At 53.7% G+C, this 15,470-nt stretch overlaps 8 protein-coding genes across 8 annotated transcripts; 3 read left to right on the plus strand and 5 right to left on the minus strand.

The window, feature by feature from the left end:
• Positions 1-366: 366 nt before the first annotated feature.
• On the plus strand, positions 367-2,620 carry J4E79_000427 (uncharacterized protein; the record flags this gene model as incomplete). The annotated part of the gene is made up of 2 exons (XM_049349343.1): positions 367-2,208; positions 2,276-2,620. 2 exons carry the CDS (start codon positions 367-369, stop codon positions 2,618-2,620), a joined length of 2,187 nt encoding a protein of 728 aa, XP_049216130.1.
• Positions 2,621-3,598: 978 nt separating this feature from the next.
• On the plus strand, positions 3,599-5,005 carry J4E79_000428 (uncharacterized protein; the record flags this gene model as incomplete). Its single annotated transcript, XM_049349344.1, has 3 exons — positions 3,599-4,205; positions 4,379-4,448; positions 4,864-5,005. 3 exons carry the CDS (start codon positions 3,599-3,601, stop codon positions 5,003-5,005), a joined length of 819 nt encoding a protein of 272 aa, XP_049216131.1.
• A 1,030-nt stretch (positions 5,006-6,035) lies between these two features.
• J4E79_000429 (uncharacterized protein) lies at positions 6,036-6,742 on the minus strand (the record flags this gene model as incomplete). Its single annotated transcript, XM_049349345.1, has 2 exons — positions 6,036-6,561; positions 6,618-6,742. 2 exons carry the CDS (start codon positions 6,740-6,742, stop codon positions 6,036-6,038), a joined length of 651 nt encoding a protein of 216 aa, XP_049216132.1.
• Positions 6,743-7,052: 310 nt separating this feature from the next.
• Positions 7,053-8,671, minus strand: J4E79_000430 (uncharacterized protein; the record flags this gene model as incomplete). The annotated part of the gene is made up of 2 exons (XM_049349346.1): positions 7,053-8,575; positions 8,650-8,671. 2 exons carry the CDS (start codon positions 8,669-8,671, stop codon positions 7,053-7,055), a joined length of 1,545 nt encoding a protein of 514 aa, XP_049216133.1.
• Positions 8,672-9,103: 432 nt separating this feature from the next.
• Positions 9,104-10,566, plus strand: J4E79_000431 (uncharacterized protein; the record flags this gene model as incomplete). Its single annotated transcript, XM_049349347.1, has 3 exons — positions 9,104-9,156; positions 9,207-10,322; positions 10,374-10,566. 3 exons carry the CDS (start codon positions 9,104-9,106, stop codon positions 10,564-10,566), a joined length of 1,362 nt encoding a protein of 453 aa, XP_049216134.1.
• A 933-nt stretch (positions 10,567-11,499) lies between these two features.
• J4E79_000432 (uncharacterized protein) lies at positions 11,500-11,970 on the minus strand (the record flags this gene model as incomplete). Its single annotated transcript, XM_049349348.1, has 1 exon — positions 11,500-11,970. One exon carries the CDS (start codon positions 11,968-11,970, stop codon positions 11,500-11,502), a length of 471 nt encoding a protein of 156 aa, XP_049216135.1.
• A 269-nt stretch (positions 11,971-12,239) lies between these two features.
• Positions 12,240-13,028, minus strand: J4E79_000433 (uncharacterized protein; the record flags this gene model as incomplete). Its single annotated transcript, XM_049349349.1, has 1 exon — positions 12,240-13,028. The coding sequence occupies one exon, from the start codon at positions 13,026-13,028 to the stop codon at positions 12,240-12,242; it is 789 nt and encodes a 262-aa protein (XP_049216136.1).
• A 377-nt stretch (positions 13,029-13,405) lies between these two features.
• J4E79_000434 (uncharacterized protein) lies at positions 13,406-15,412 on the minus strand (the record flags this gene model as incomplete). The annotated part of the gene is made up of 2 exons (XM_049349350.1): positions 13,406-15,324; positions 15,370-15,412. 2 exons carry the CDS (start codon positions 15,410-15,412, stop codon positions 13,406-13,408), a joined length of 1,962 nt encoding a protein of 653 aa, XP_049216137.1.
• Positions 15,413-15,470: the final 58 nt, after the last annotated feature.

Here is a 15,470-nt window from a genome sequence, read left to right on the forward strand (position 1 = left end):
TCCTTCGAAAGCCTCGCACTTCTCGAGAGCCTCCCCAGATCGAGCATCTCTGCCAATTCGACGTCATTGCAGCTTTTGCTAGCTGTCAACGCCCGCGTCGCACCCTTCCCTACCCGCTTCCGCCCAGAGCGAGCTTTGCAAGCCGTTCTTTCACCTATATCTGTAAGTCGGCCCACTCGACAGCCTCTCGTGGCCCCCATCACCCGGTGCCTCACGAGATTGTCGCTCATCCCCGTGGCCGTACACTCGCTGACGCCTCCGGTGCAGACTGCCCGCTATATAATTCTTTTAATGCTCCCGACACTGTGAACGGCCCTCCACCACCACCCGTTCGACCCGCCGCCTCAACCCCACGGAGCCGACCGAATGCCTTACACACCTCCCTCCCAGCGGTCGCCGGCCTCATCAAAGACTAACAGTCCCACCTTGAGCCGGAACCACTCCTACGTCGACCAGCCTCCCCGCTCGCCAGCAACATCGCAACGGCCGTCGCTGCCCCGCTCCGTCTCATCCACCTCATACCTGGCCAAGTCCCGCCGCTCGCCGTCAACGGTAACGGACGACAACACCGCTGCCAATGGCCAACAAGGAAACGGCAGCGTAGACCTCAGGTCTGACGCCAGCCGCCAGGGCCCTTCAGCTAACGGTAGCCTCCGCCCGTCTCCTCCTCCTGTGAACGATCTTCTGATTCCCTCAGGTGCGATCACGACTCCTCCTGATTCCTCGGACGATGAAGACCGTGGCCGCAACATCGGCGACCTCCGCGAACTCCAACAGGCACTGCAACACATCGACCAAAAGCGGATACCTTCGCCCACTCGCGAGATAACCGAGAATGTAAAGCAGCAACGGCCGCAGCCTCCCGTCACCCTGGCGCGCACGCTGTCCGCGGAAGCACGCAAGATTGCCCACTCGCGATCCTCCAGTGAGATCATGCTGTCCCAGCACATGATCCACCCCATCAACACAGACACAATCGTCAGCTCATCAGATGGCAGCGATGCCGAGGACGAGGAGCTGCGGATAAAACCGCCGCTACTTCGCAAGAAGTCTGGCGAGCTGGTCAAGCCTGCCCTTCGCCCCCCGTCCCGCCGTCGCCCCTCAAGCATGCCCGGTACTCCCACTTACTCTAAAGCCGTCCACTTCAACGAGGACATAGAGCAAGTCAGGCACTTCCTTCAGGTCGATCGTCCCATCGCTGTCAGCGCTGGCTCTTCGCCTGTCGAGACCTACGACAGTGAGAGCGAGTACCCCTTCGGCGAGGACTCGCGGTCCAAGACACCGGAGTGGGACATCAAGCTGATGAACTTCCCTTCGCAAGAGACACACGAGAGGCAAACAGCACCTGTTCGCGTGGAACGAATCTTCCTGGCGTCTGACCATCAAACTTTGGTGGGCAACATCGCCGTGGCTAACCTGTCTTTCCACAAGTTCGTTGTGGCCCGATTCACACTCGACTACTGGAAGACAACGTCTGAAGTGGTTGCAGAGTTCAACCAGGATGTTCGCAAGAAGCAAAAGGAGGATGGCTACGACCGGTTCAACTTCAACATCAAGTTGGCTGATCAGGCGAACCTCGAGTCCAAGACTCTGCTGCTTTGCGTTCGGTACCAGGTTAACGGCCAGGAGTACTGGGACAACAACAACTCAATGAACTACCAGGTCGACTTCTCCAAGAAGGTCAAGCAGCGCGAGAGCAAGCGCCCGACTGCCAGTCTAGGCGCTGTGCCTCGCAGCCGTCATTCACCTTTGGCACCTCGCCCACGGTCTATGCCTGCTGCCTCCTTCGACGACGACTTTGGCCACGACAATGAGATCAGGTTCCAGTTTGGCAGTGGTCGTGCCATCATTGCCGAATCCCCAAACTCCTCCATCAAGCTCAAGCCCAGGAGCAAGCGTGTCAGCCTGCACACCGCGCAGGCCTCCACCCGGCCGCAAGTTGCCCAGGCTTTCGCATCTCGCTACGACTTCGGTGCCTCATTGACGGCTGCTCTTTCCACCGCCCAAACGGCGCTCGGTGATCGCAGCGGACTCAAGGTGAACACCCAGGGCAAGATGAACAATGGTTACTTCGACCGCCCGGCTCCTACCATCCAGGCGCCTGCCACTACTGCTCCGGTTCCCGGTACTCGACCTGACTCTTTGACACTGGAGAAGCCCGATCTTCAGTCTGCCGAGTACAACGAGTTGATCCAGAAATTCTGCTTTGTACGTTCTCAACCTCCACCTCAGCACCCTGGTAGCATGGCCTAGACGGAAACTGACTCGCATCCAGTTTGGCACTCCCACTGGCAAAACTTCTCCGAATGTCACAACGCCTTCTACGAAGACCGCCCATGGAGACGGAGCTCTGGATTACGTGCTCAACCAAACTACTGGAAGTAATCAGTCTTCGGCAACAAGTAGTCCCCCCTCGCCTGCCATGCCGCTTATGGTCGATGGTGCGAACGACCTTGTCCCTTCTCGAAGATCATCACCCTTCATCTCTCATCAAACCTCGCCCGGTCCCCTTACCGGATACTCACCCGAGGATCAATACACCCCCCAGTATCAGTATGGCTACGGCATGCCAAGTGGTGCCTTCAACGAGCGCAGCCAAACTCCTCAGGCTTGCGTTTAAGGTGCCATTACGCTACCTGAACTCGCGGGGCTTTTGCTTTTCCGCGTAACGAATCTCTTTGGACACGAATCACGCTTACGACCTGATTGATCGGACGAGTGGAGCGGACGTTCCTGGTCCGCCGGTTACTGAGCGCTCACGAATCTTCTTCACTACGGTACGAAACGTTGTGGGCCAGCGATTGGCGTTCCTCACGATCTCTTGTTAGAGACGATCGTCGTATTCAGCATAATTCGGACGGCTCCTTTGCAGCATCTTCCTGTCGGCTCTCTTGCATGTCTTTTATACCGGCGCACATTGGGTCTCACTATGGAGTTCCTCGGACATCTTTATCCTTTCCTCATCCTTTCTCATACCATAGATTGGTTGTAATGCTCTATGAGCGTCCCCACTCTGGTTTCGGCGTTTGTTGACGGTCGCTCCTGATCTGTGGGTTCGCAAAAGCTTGTGTTTGTTTTGCATTTTGGAGCGCTTTTTCCAGTATCATTAGGACTCGTTGATCCGATCCTCGTATATAGGCGGTAGGGGAGGCAGAGAATGCGAAAACGTCGTTGTCTAAATTGTGTCGACTGTACCATCACTTGTGCGTTGTAATTCGTTCGTATGCGGCGCTTGGGAATCTGGTCGTTTTTTCTTGGTTGGGAAGTCGCGGGTTGGAGGCTGTCGGAAGCTGTCGGCCAGCCAACCTATATACCAGTAAATGCAAAAACATGGCATAAAACACTTACCGCGCTTTCACGATGTATCCACCTTGATGTACCTCGTGAGCATGGTCCGTACCGCCGAATTGTGAAGCTATTGGTTCTGGATCGTGACTTCCCCAGCCATGTGACCTTGGTCTAAGCTCGCTAGCGTTGCTGGAATCCCGAATTATCTTCCACAACGGCAGCCGAGCGCGTATTCATCCACGACACAACTAAGTTGTGCCCTAACCGAGCCACTTCGTGGTCCCGCGTCCTTCGCCTTTTACGTGGCACAATGTCTTTCTTCGGTAGCAAAAAGGTGCCTCCGCCGCCTCCCGTTGTACCTCCGCCTGTCCCGCGCTCCGGTCCCGAAATCGATGCGACGACGGTGATATCGCTCTTGGCTGTACTCGCTCTCCTCGGTGGCGCTTACGGTGCATCGATAAAAGTCCTACCAAAGACTACCGTCCTCAAAACACGCGTACTTTTCATCTGGCACCTCTTTGATGCTCTGATCCACTTCGTCTTTGAAGGCTCCTTTCTTTACAACTGCTTCTTCGTCACATATTCGTTGCCCACCTCTTTTTCCGCTGCATCACGCAATCACCCTCATATCACTCTCTTTACTCCTCCGGATGTGTATTGGCTGGGCAGGCAGGATCTTCTGTACGGGGCGAACTACGGGACCGGTCCATTCAGTCGACTGTGGCAGGAGTATGCGAAGGCGGATAAGCGATGGGGTGGTACGGATCTAACGGTCGTGGCTCTCGAGATTCTGACTGTGTTCGTGGCTGGGCCTTTGGCATGCTGGATATGCTATCTCCTCACCAAAGACGAGAAGAAGGGTGCGTTGAGGAAGTGGTTTTGGATGATAGTCCTGGCCACAGGGGAGATATACGGAGGTGAGTCACAACACTTTCATTACCACGTCCCTGTGGATACAGAGCATGTGCAAATTGTGGAAGCCATCACAATTGGTGAGGCGAGATGTGGGCCCGGCCCGAGGATTGTTGAGACGAAACAACACTGCGTTGTTGCGAGTATGTGGCTGACACGTGGTTCACCGCTACATTAGGCTGGATGACTTTCGCGCCTGAGTGGCTGACCGGAAGCCCCAATCTCGACACCAGCAACTGGATGTACCTGTAAGTGATGTTTCAGGTTCATGTTGTCTTTCTCATTCTACCCGACTATGTTTTCCTCGACAGTTGTATGAGGGCTGGTTCGCATGTCTGGTTCGCTGCATGGCTGCAAAAGTCCATCTCATCCTCCTTGTGTGTGCCCTTTCTCGACTCTGCACACAAAGTATGGGCTTTCACATGCGTTCACGTCTTGTTCCTGATGTACGGAGGTGATGTGCTGGTCCTGCATATGCGCTGTCGGGCGGATGCGCCGCTCCCGCGGACCCACTTCTCATCTCTCGACCACAACGCGATATCCGCACGAACCACGCCACCAGTATGCCTCAACAAGCCGGCTGTATTATCTTTCTTCCGTTCATTCAGGTTTTCCCCTACGTTCAGTGTCGAGCAGAACTGAGCTCTGACTAACACGCATCAGCTGGCTTTACCTCGCTTTCTTCAACGGTCTGTGGGTCGTCTTTCCACTCTGGATCTTATACGAAGCATACAAAGCTATGAGCTCAGCCATGTCGCAGGCCGAAATGGTCGATTTGGTCAACTACCTTAAAAAGGATGATTAAACCTTGACGTGCACACCGTAGCATCTCGATACGTATGCAGTGGTATACCACGACAATGTCTCACGGCGTGCATATCGTGTCAAGCGTACTTCTCGCGATCGAACAGTACGACACGAAACCTACTTTGGAACGTTCAGTTATACATCGTCGGTTATTTCATACGATCTGAATCTGTAGAATGGACGTTATCTCTACGGACGAATACTACATCTGCTCTCTCTCCCGTGCGCTCCACTATACCGCTCTGATACTGACCATCAAACTCACTTCTGCCCTACTGTTCATTGCATCACCCATCACCACTCCTTCTAGAGTCACGATACACATCACCAACCTTCGTCGTCGTACCTCATCCAGCCTCTATCAGTCGTCCACGTCGCCAAACTAAGATAGGAAGAAAGAAGCATGTAAGTAAGAGGTATGGTCTGAGTTCGTCTGAGACGTACTATGGTGGCGAGGTTCATATGTATAGGCATTATGGTCAGCATGCAGTAAGGTCGCTGACAATCGCTGCTACATGTTGTCGGTTATTTGACTTGCGCATTATATCACGTTAGGGGATGGAGAGGCTACGTCTTGCTGTGTGCGACGAGGGGCATAGAGGAAGTTGAAGAAGACAGCATAGCAATTTCGAGTTTGGAGGAGACCAGACTGTCTCGAATCCAGTTATAGTATACCAAACATATGTCTCTTTGTCAATATATACATTGTTTGCTATTTCTGTCTTGGGGTTGATTAAGAGCTAATGAGTTCTCGCAACATTTGTTTTTGACTACTTGAGATAACGGTATGATTCTTGCAATACTATTGAAAAGATAGTGGGTCTTTGTTATATTCGCATCATGTCCCCTGTCGCGTTAGTAAAGCATCACGACGACGATTCAAGTGATGTTGGCAAGCCACCTACGCGACAGTCGCCACCAGGCGTGCCAAAAACATACAAACCTGTATTTATTTTACATCATCCATTCTGGGTATCATATCATCCTATCTCTCCTCCCCCCTACCCACCGTCTCTTTCCGCCCCCCCTCACTTCTTACCCAACCCCTCAAGCACCCTCCTAGCCCCCTCAACAATCAACCCATGCTCAACCGCATGAATCCTCTCCTCCAACGCATGCAGACTCTCACCTTCCCTCAACTCCACCTCCTGCGTAACAATCGCATCCCCAGCATCCACCTCGGCAATAACCTCATGTATCATAACGCCCGTCCGCTTGAGCCCTTCCTCTTGACCCGCCTTCCACGCGCGATCAATCGCATGCGCACCCGCAAACTCGCCCGGTAGAGCCGGGTGCAGGTTTATTATCTTGATGCCGGCGGCCGCGATGGGCGAGAGGAAGGACGGGGTGACGATGTGCATCCAGCCTGCGCAGACGATGAGATCGGGACGCGGGTGTTGGCCTTCGAGGATGATTTTTGCTAGTTCTGCATCGTATTCTTCGCGGGCGGTGTCGAGCGCGTTGGGATGCTTGTCTTTGTAGGACTTGAGGTTGTGGTAGGTTGTTGGGATTGAGGCTTTGGCGGCGCGTTCGAGACCGTATGCTTTTATGCGGCTGGTATGAATTGTTAGTTTAATTGTACAACAAGGCAGATCTTGAAGAGGGATTACTTGGATATAACGTGGGTTATGCGCGTGTTGGGTAGAGCGCCAGATGCGCATGCGTCGATGAGGGCTTGGAGGTTTGACCCGTTGCCTGATATCAGGACGGTGAGGTTATATTGGCGGTCTGGCATCCTGTATTTGGGCGAATTGAAAACTCAACGCGAGAACTCAGTAGGGATATCACTGCGCTGCGTCGATGCGATCCAGCTCAAGGTTCGGATTCCAAAATTTGGGCGTGGGGTAGCTCTGCCCCGCGCGGAGATTAGTTTGCAATCGCCGGTCTAGTGAGAATGGACGTGCTATTGGGTATACTACCTAAACTATGATCATGAACCAGACCTTTGGACAGGCTTCAGGGCAGCCTACAATAGAGACGCGCTAATCATCCCCGATCGCTCCTGCGCTTACTCAAACACCCTACCACGAAAAGAGCTATCCCCTTCACGACCGCATCCTCTTTGAGCTGGCCACTGATACTTCATCCATGTCTTCCCACTCGTCATCCTCGTCGTCATCAACGACAACTGCTCTCTTCCGCTTGCTTCTCGCGCCGACTGCGGGCATGGACGCTTCATCTGCCACGAGACTCTGGCGCTTCTCCAGCTCTTCAAGACGCTCTTCAAACTCCTCCTGCTGTGAGTCGACTGCAGACTCCAGCTTCTCTACACGTTCAGCGACATCTTCCATCTGATCCAGCGCATCCGCGTTCTGGCAGTATATACGGTGCTTCAGCGCCAATCGCCAGAAGTAGTATCTCCGATCGTTTTCGTTGCTAGACTTTGCTTTCCTTGTGATTCGCGCCCGGTTTCGATTGTTTGGTGGGATGGTCGACAACAAGTGGAGCTCGATCATCCTGTAAAATTGTCTGCTCACGATCTTGGTCTCCACCCGAAGTGCTTCAAGGTCTTTACCGTTGCCAAGGATCTGGTCCCGCGGAATTGGTGAGTCCTTCCTTAGGGATTCAGGAGACAGATTGGAAGCAATTGACAGTTCCTGGAAGGCGGGCAATGTACGAAGATAGGTGATGTCGCTGTAATCCCGCATGGCATCGAAAGCTTCGCTCGGATCTTCAACTGGTATCTCGAAGATGAAGGGCTTGCTCGCTAACTCCTGGAAGATGGTGTCGTATAAGCGGCTTCCGAGCGATTGACCTTGGTATGGGGGGATAATGAGAAACTGGGAGATGCGCTCCCTTGATGGCGTCTCGAGGAGGTCCAGCTTATTGGTGAAGAGGAACGTCTTGGGGTCTTGCGTCAAACGAGGTGGCGTATATTTGCCGGCAGTGCCGTCATTGCTGTCGGCTGGTGATGGCAGTTGCTTTGTGGCACGAGCGATCTCGAAAGTAGGAAAGACCCAGGCGCGATATGACGTGGAGAAGCCGGCGAATGTGTAAGGAGAAAGTTGTGAATCCGACAAGGGCGTCACGTCGTATAGAAGGTATAGCGTCCACCGGTCGAGCGTCTCTTCGTCATCCAAACCGTCTATTGTCGCGCCCTCGATGAACAGCAGTGTCAGGATTCTCATGTTCAACCAGATGCGCCTAGCATCGGGATCCGTCATGGAGGCCTTCCATATCTCGTACTGTTTGCCGTATAGGCTGAACGTCTTCATACATTCGCCCGGTGGTTTCCAGTCTGAAGACGCAGCACCGGCAGCATCGTCGATCGACTCGGGGAGGAACTCGCGAAACAGCTCTGGTGATAGATCGATCTGATTCAGGTCTGGGGAGATTTTCTTGAGGTCGAGTTCCTGGTCGAATGAGATCTTCAGATTCGGCTTGAGGTCGTTTGCGCGGAAGTCCAGCTCGATGCTGGGGTTCTTGTACCCCGCGATGGTCTCGTTCTCTTCGATGACGGTGTATGTGTAGCTGGGGTGGAAGGAGTCGTCGTAGATGCGTTCGGGGCCGTCGGCGTTGGAGGTGCGGTAGAGGTTGATGTGGAAGCACTCATTTGAGTTGGTGACCCCTAGACGATGTTAGCAAAGTTACGCCGACGCTGCTCTTGCTACACCTTCGCGCAGCTCCCATGGCGCAACTTACAATCATCCAGATCGAGCTCCATGACGACGGCGTTTGTGCAATACCGTGTAATGTGGAATGTGCGCTTGACTGACGCGGAGTATCTTCGCGACGTGGGTGGGGCGGTGGCAGTCGCGTGTAGCAACTAGATGATGGACGAGCAGCGCGCAAAGTGAAGGGAGCAGCTAGCGCGACGGGAGACGCGTTTTAGCGCAGCCCTACGTCGTCGCTCCCGCCCCTGCTCCCAAGCCTCAAGAAAGTTGCGCTATACGACCAACTTGTCCACATCAGCCTCACAACGCGCCAGCCCTCACCGCCAACACCACCACCACCCCAACTACCCTGCGACGGCCGACTCCTCGCGGCATGGACAGCGTCGATTGAACGCCTTACCATCCTTTTCCCTTTTCTGTGTACCGGGCGCATCTTTTCTTCGTAAATCCGCTTAGGGGACGACTCTACACACGCTGCAACCATGTGGGACGGCCTGTTTATGCTGCTCGCCCTGAGCACGGTTATGGGTATTGCGTGCGTCTCTGGTCTCTACAATGTACAGGAGCGAATTCTAACATGCACAGCTCCTTCCTGGCCGGCATCCTGCCGCTCTCCTTTAACCTCTCCACCCGCCAATTGCGCATCATCACTCTCCTCGGCACTGGAGTGCTAGTAGGCACCTCTCTGATTGTTATCATACCCGAAGGCATCGAGACCATGTACAGCGCTGGAAGCAAGGCGCATGCGCACAGTGCGCGGAGTGTTCAACCTACCATCCCCTCGGTCGTGAGCCTGCAAAAAGAGATACCTCACCCACCCAAGTTCCCGACTTGGAAGAGAGCAGATGATGTCGCCACGAACTCGCTCACTGGAGGAGCAATCAAGGCGCCGGGCGCCGTCGACATGACCAGCGACAAAGCTGCCATCGATATGCAGTTGAAGAAGATCAAGGATAGCAAGGAGAAGGAGAAGCCTGCGGAGGACGCCCACCCGCAAAAAGGTGGAGACGACGACTCGACAGAGGGCCACAAAGAGGGACACACTCGCGTGCACGCACCGGAAGATGACGAGCCAGCCCACGGGCATGCTGAAGCTGGCCACGAGGACGGGCCCAGCCCACATGCATACATCGGCGTTGCACTGATACTAGGTTACATTCTCATGTTTCTGGTCGAACATCTGCCAGAAGCCCTGGCTTCCGCGAAACCAAAGTACCAGCCAATGCACATTTCCTTATCGAACCTGGCACGCGGACCGCACAACTCATCTTCATTGAGTCTCAACGGCATGGGCATGCAGAGCGCTGCAGTGACGCCTCTCGCAACGCCTGGTCTGCCTCCCCCACCTACAAAGAAGACACCAGCAGCCACGATCGGTCTCATCGTGCACGCATGCGCCGACGGAATCGCGCTAGGTGCCTCTTCTACAGCCGAGTCCACATCTCTGTCGCTCGTCATCTTCTTCGCAATTATGCTGCATAAGGCCCCTGCAGCGTTTGGTCTCACTTCTGTTCTTCTCAAACAAGGACTCTCAAAACGAAAGGCGCGGACACATCTCGCTTTCTTCAGTTTAGCAGCGCCAGCAGGCGCTTTGGCTACTTGGACCATCGTACAAATGTTCGGACGCAACCACCTGGGTGGTGATGAAGGCTTAACATGGGCGACTGGCTGGGTATTGTGCTTCTCTGGTGGAACATTTTTGTAAGTCCACAGATCCGCCCTACCGCTTTCTGATTTACTAACCTGACGCAGGTATGTCGCCATGCACTCCATGTCTGAAGCCACAGCCTCTCAACACCCGCACGAAGACCCCACCGCGAACGGTTACATGGACGCATATCCCGGTAACAGCAACATGTCCAAGGGCGACATAAGTATCGTCATGATTGGCATGCTACTCCCGCTTATCACGCAAATAGGACACGCACACTCACACGGCCATTAGAAGGAGAAGGATATGGGTTGCATATTGTGGCGTTCCACACAGGCTGGTTTCGCACCAAGCTATCTTACTTGTTTTAGAGCGATGTTGTCGAATTAGTTTTATGTACCGTTCTGGAATGATACCAAATCTTGATCACACCACATCCTATGCACTTGATAGTCGGGTTCTAGTCTGGCATGCGCTTGATTTAAAATGCTCATGTACTCTCCATATCACCATCGCCATGCTCCTGCACCCGCTGCCCCGCCTCTGCACCAACTACCCTGTTCTTGACCCTTTCAGGCTCGTCGGCCCCACCCCGCCTCATTCCATACATCCACCTCGTTCCCCTGTCTTTCACAAGTGGCCATCTCGAGACTTTACAAGCAAGTGTTTCTCTTGTTCAATCTAGTCTTGACACACTACTCCCCTTTCCACCCAGCTTCTGCTATGACGAATCGTCAGTCGTAGCAAGCAAGTTCGAGAAGGTGCTGTATGAGATGGACATGGTTACACCAAGGACACAATCGTTTCGAGGGCGAAGATGTATGTGTTGGATGTAAGCGTTGGAAATGCTGTATTTGGCCGTCATCTGTGAGGATGGTGCGTCGCTACAGCACGATGGGTGAGTTGTGCTAGCGATATTCATGATACGGGTCAAGGTCCATGGAGGTCGAAAGGAGCCCGGGATGCAGGATCTTTTGTAGCGATTGCGTCGATACTGATGATGAAACGAGCTCGTGGTATCCTTGGTAGCGAAAACAGAGACGTAGGAAATCGGAAAGTCTTATTTGGGCGAGAGGTCGGTGTCGTTGTCAGGACCCGGGGCGCTGAGAAATCTCGTGCTCAGGCCTAACAATCCAAGGCCAATGCCTTGCGCTCTCATTTTTCTTGTCTTTACTTTCGCAAGTCCGTCGCAACACCCTCCTTTTCGCACGAAGTCAACCATCTTCCTCACCAAGGCATAGCCTCCGCTCCGAAATCCACCCTTTGCGCCGCATATCTCCTATCCTGCCATGTCTCTTCCTCCTCGTCCTCCAATTCCTGTCCAACACCCCACCTCTTCTTAACCTTCTTAACAGCAAACCTCCCAATCCCCCAAACCGTCGCCGCGAAAATCGTGCCCGCAATGCCCGTCGGCGCCAACACGAACCCCGCCCCACTAACCACTGTGCCGAAAGCTCCAGCACCTATCGTCGCGACCAGTGACCCGATCGCAACATATTTCGCATATCGGACGAGTTTCCAGAACGCGAATATCACGCCGGAACGGAGGACGCGGAGGAGTGCGCGGGTGCGGCGTGAGGATACGGCGTTGGGCGCGGTCTTGGGGTCGTAGAGGTAGCGTAGATTGCGCCGTGTTGAGGCGAGTGCGGAGCGGGATCGCGCATCTATTTCCTGTTCGTGGGCGTCTGTGGAAGACATTTTGGGGCGGGTTGCGATTGGTGGTGGCAGCTGTTGTAGTACGAGATGGTGTTTGGGAGGGAAGTTTGCAAAGAGCGATGACGTCATTGGGCATTAAGATCGAAGCCGTAGATCTTAGGACATGGTGATTCGGACGACAATGTAATTTTGTAAAACTCGTTCATGTAGGTTACTTGGCTCTTGCATGAGCATCCTAAGATCTGAGACCACTCGCTCATAGACTTCAATCTCGGTACCATATTATCGTGTCTTCCTCTCGCGCCCGTCACCTACTCCCGTTTCTCCATCTTGACTTCCTTCATCTTCGCTTCCATCTTCACTTTTTCAGTTTTGACCCTCGGTTCCGCCTTTATCTGCACCTCCTCTTCCTTCAGCCCCATGTCTACCTCGACCAAGTCCAACCCGCCATGAAGTTCCAGTCTCTCCTTCTTGCCTTCCTCCACACGCCCGAACTCCTCCTCCTCCTCCACGTCCTGTAGCCTCTCTCTCTCCAGCTCCTGTTCTTCCTGCAGAGTGCGTCTACCCACAGGGTGAGCGCTGTGGTTAGACGTATTCAACTCCAGTAAAGACCAAGCAAACCTCCGTCCAGTCACTGGATCTAGGATGGCGGCACGGAAGGCCACACCCGTCATCTCATGTACCAGGCGCGGCTTTTGGCCGTCTGGTTTGTGTATTTCCGTTTTAATGAAGTGGTCGATGTCCTCTTGCACAATTCTCTCGGCCAGGTGCTTGTGCTCATCGGCTGCGATGATATTTAGTCGTATATCTGAGTCGGGGTCGTCCCAGCAGCGTACGGTGATCTTCATATGGCGAGTATAGGGAGCTAGCGCGAAAAGAGCAGAGGCGTAGATCCACTTATGTCTTTGCATTTGGTTGCCGTTTTGGTCAAAGAGCGGTTCCGGCTGGATGTCGTCTTCTCGTTCCCACCCTGATGGCTCGTCGGCGTAGGTGATAGCGCATAGATTGATTACAGGCTGATAAGCCGCATCGGTTATAACGCGTATGGCTAGGTAGAGGGGCGTTGGTACGCCAGGGAGGGCTTGAGCGCTGGTTGACATAATGAAGAATGGGTGATGGGTACAGGGCCAGGTGTTGTTACAGCTACCGAAGAACTATACATATCAAGACTGAAATAGTCCATGGGCCCTGATAGCGTCATGTGTTCGGGCCATGAGTTTCTCGTTTCCCTTCACTACTGCTCATGATATCATTTGCCCCCTTCTGTCCCTCCGCACGGTCCGCTGTTTCCAGGCTATTCATTAGAATACCCTTGTTGAACGTCTTCCTTCTTCCTCGCTCTCACATGTGGGGTGTCCTTGTCGCATTGCTGAAGCCCTTTGGAGCCTTTCTACGCGTGATCCTCCCCAGTCAAATGCTACTATTCTCGTGCTGACATCGAATGGCAGAAGATCAGGTGACATTGTTGGAAACGATCTCAACGTTGCATCCGCTTCAGTCTTTCTTCAGCAGCCCTAGCACGCCGTTCTCTTTCCATCCTAGCTCTTGCTTCTGGCGTTAGCCCCCTCATCTCTTCCTCTCTCAAGTCTGCTCCAGTCTTGACAGGTAGTGCACCCAACGACTTGCCCTTGCCCAACCTCTGCTCCTTTTTCCTGATTTCCTCGGCCTCACTCTCTTTCCGCACACGTTCGGTCTCAGCCTTCCGTCGATCAGCTTCAGCCTTACTCTCTGCAGCCTTCTCGGTCTTCTCTTGAGCGTCTCGCTTGTCGGCCTCGGCTTTGGTGATGGCTGCAGGTATACCGGCCTTCTCCCAATCCCAGGCAGACTCTCCGAGCTCTGAGCGTGCGACGCGAAATGCGTCACGAGCTGCACGGTCACCAGTCAGTGTGAAAGGAGTTCGCGCTTCATCGTTCATCACAGTCGGATCGGCCCCGGCCTTCGTGATGAGCGCGAGGATGATAGGAGCAGAATTCAGGGATGCAGCAAGATGTAGTGGTGTCGGTGTGTGATGGTTGGTCGGGAGAAACTGGAAGTTTGGTGAAACTTCATTCGTCTTGAGGTAGTTGAGAAGCGCAGGAACTTTCGAACGCTTGATCATCGGTATAACTTGGGACGTGTGTAATGTCGCAGCCTCTTCTTCCTTCGTCAGCTTCTTGGGCTTAGGTTTTGCTGGAGCGGGTGCGGCAGCCGCAGCTTCCTTCTGAGGATTATTAAGAGCAGCAAGCGCTGCTTCATCAATAGTACTCTGCTTTACTCGAGTAAGCTCTACAAATGCACGCATCAGCTCTTTCTGAGTCGCTCGCCGTGTACTGAAGGGAAAGCCTCGGTTGCGTGGGTCATTGTGACGGAGAATCTGTCCTTCATACGGTCCAAACAGAGTTCTCCGGTTCGTCGCGCCGGTCGCGCGAACAAAGATCAATTCTGCAGTATCGATCAAACTTTTCCAGCTAGAGAGTAGCTCGCGGACTTCGGCGATGAGTGCGGTCTCGTTATAGCGACGAATTGATGAACCGGCCGAGTGTGCGTTGCCTTTTGCGTTATCGTTCGCTGATTGCGAGCCTCCCTGTTTCCGTCGTGTAGTGTATCTGTGGAAGGTCTTATGCGCAATTACAGTTGCCGAACGCTCATCGAATCCTGTATGGTTCTTCCCTGTCTTTGGTGCCAGCGCCACTATCATTGCAGCGAAATGACCACCGCCTATCATACAGAGAAAAAAATGCGGCCCAATGTATGTGCCTGGTAGTGGGACACCACCCTCATTCGCCTTGATCTTGGGAGGCTGCTTTGGGGATAGCTGCTTTGCGCGTATAGTGTCCAGGATATGTGACTCGTCCTCCTGCTCCGCATTCGAGAAGATCGCACGATAGACGCCCAGCGACATGTTTTCGGGTATCGAGGGTGACGAGAACCATATCAGCGGAGGCTTGCCGGAACCTCTCTGCTTCTTCCTTGAGGCAAAATCCTCAAATTCCGGATCCGAAATCTTGGCCTGCTTCTTCAAAAGTGCGCTTAATGTCGAGTCCTTTGCCTTCGCCCCTTCTTCATCTTCATCGTCGTCGGATTCCGATGACTCAGACCCTGATATGCTCTCGTCCAGATCGCCGATGAGCTTCTCGAACTCGGCCTCGCCCACGGGCTTTGCGCCTTTTATCTTTTGCTTCAGGTTGTATCCATGGAGGTCGGATCGGACATGAGCGCGCTGGTCTGTAAGGGATGCGAAGCTGAGCCCACAGAGGTTGCACGATGTGGCCTTTGCCGGGCTGCTGCTCTCGTCTTCAGCGGTATCGGGAGATTCGTTCGCTGCCACAGGTGTTGGGATCGGTATCTCTTCTAACGGCTGCTCAGGCTGGTCCTTGAGTGTGAGTGTGGCTAATAGCTCTTCGGGAAGATCAAACACTGCGAATGTTAGTTCTGTGTGCACTGGGGGAGCAGGTATCTTACCATAGAGAGGGCGCTGCAATAGATGGTCTCCTTTTTGGGCCATTGTGAATTGTCGAGAGTGTTGGTCAAGTGTGGTAGGTGGTATGCGATCGTGAGCAGAA

Source organism: Alternaria viburni (genome assembly GCF_023758015.1).
Source record: "Alternaria viburni strain BMP 2772 chromosome Unknown scaffold_1, whole genome shotgun sequence".
NCBI classification, from domain to species: domain Eukaryota; kingdom Fungi; phylum Ascomycota; class Dothideomycetes; order Pleosporales; family Pleosporaceae; genus Alternaria; species Alternaria viburni.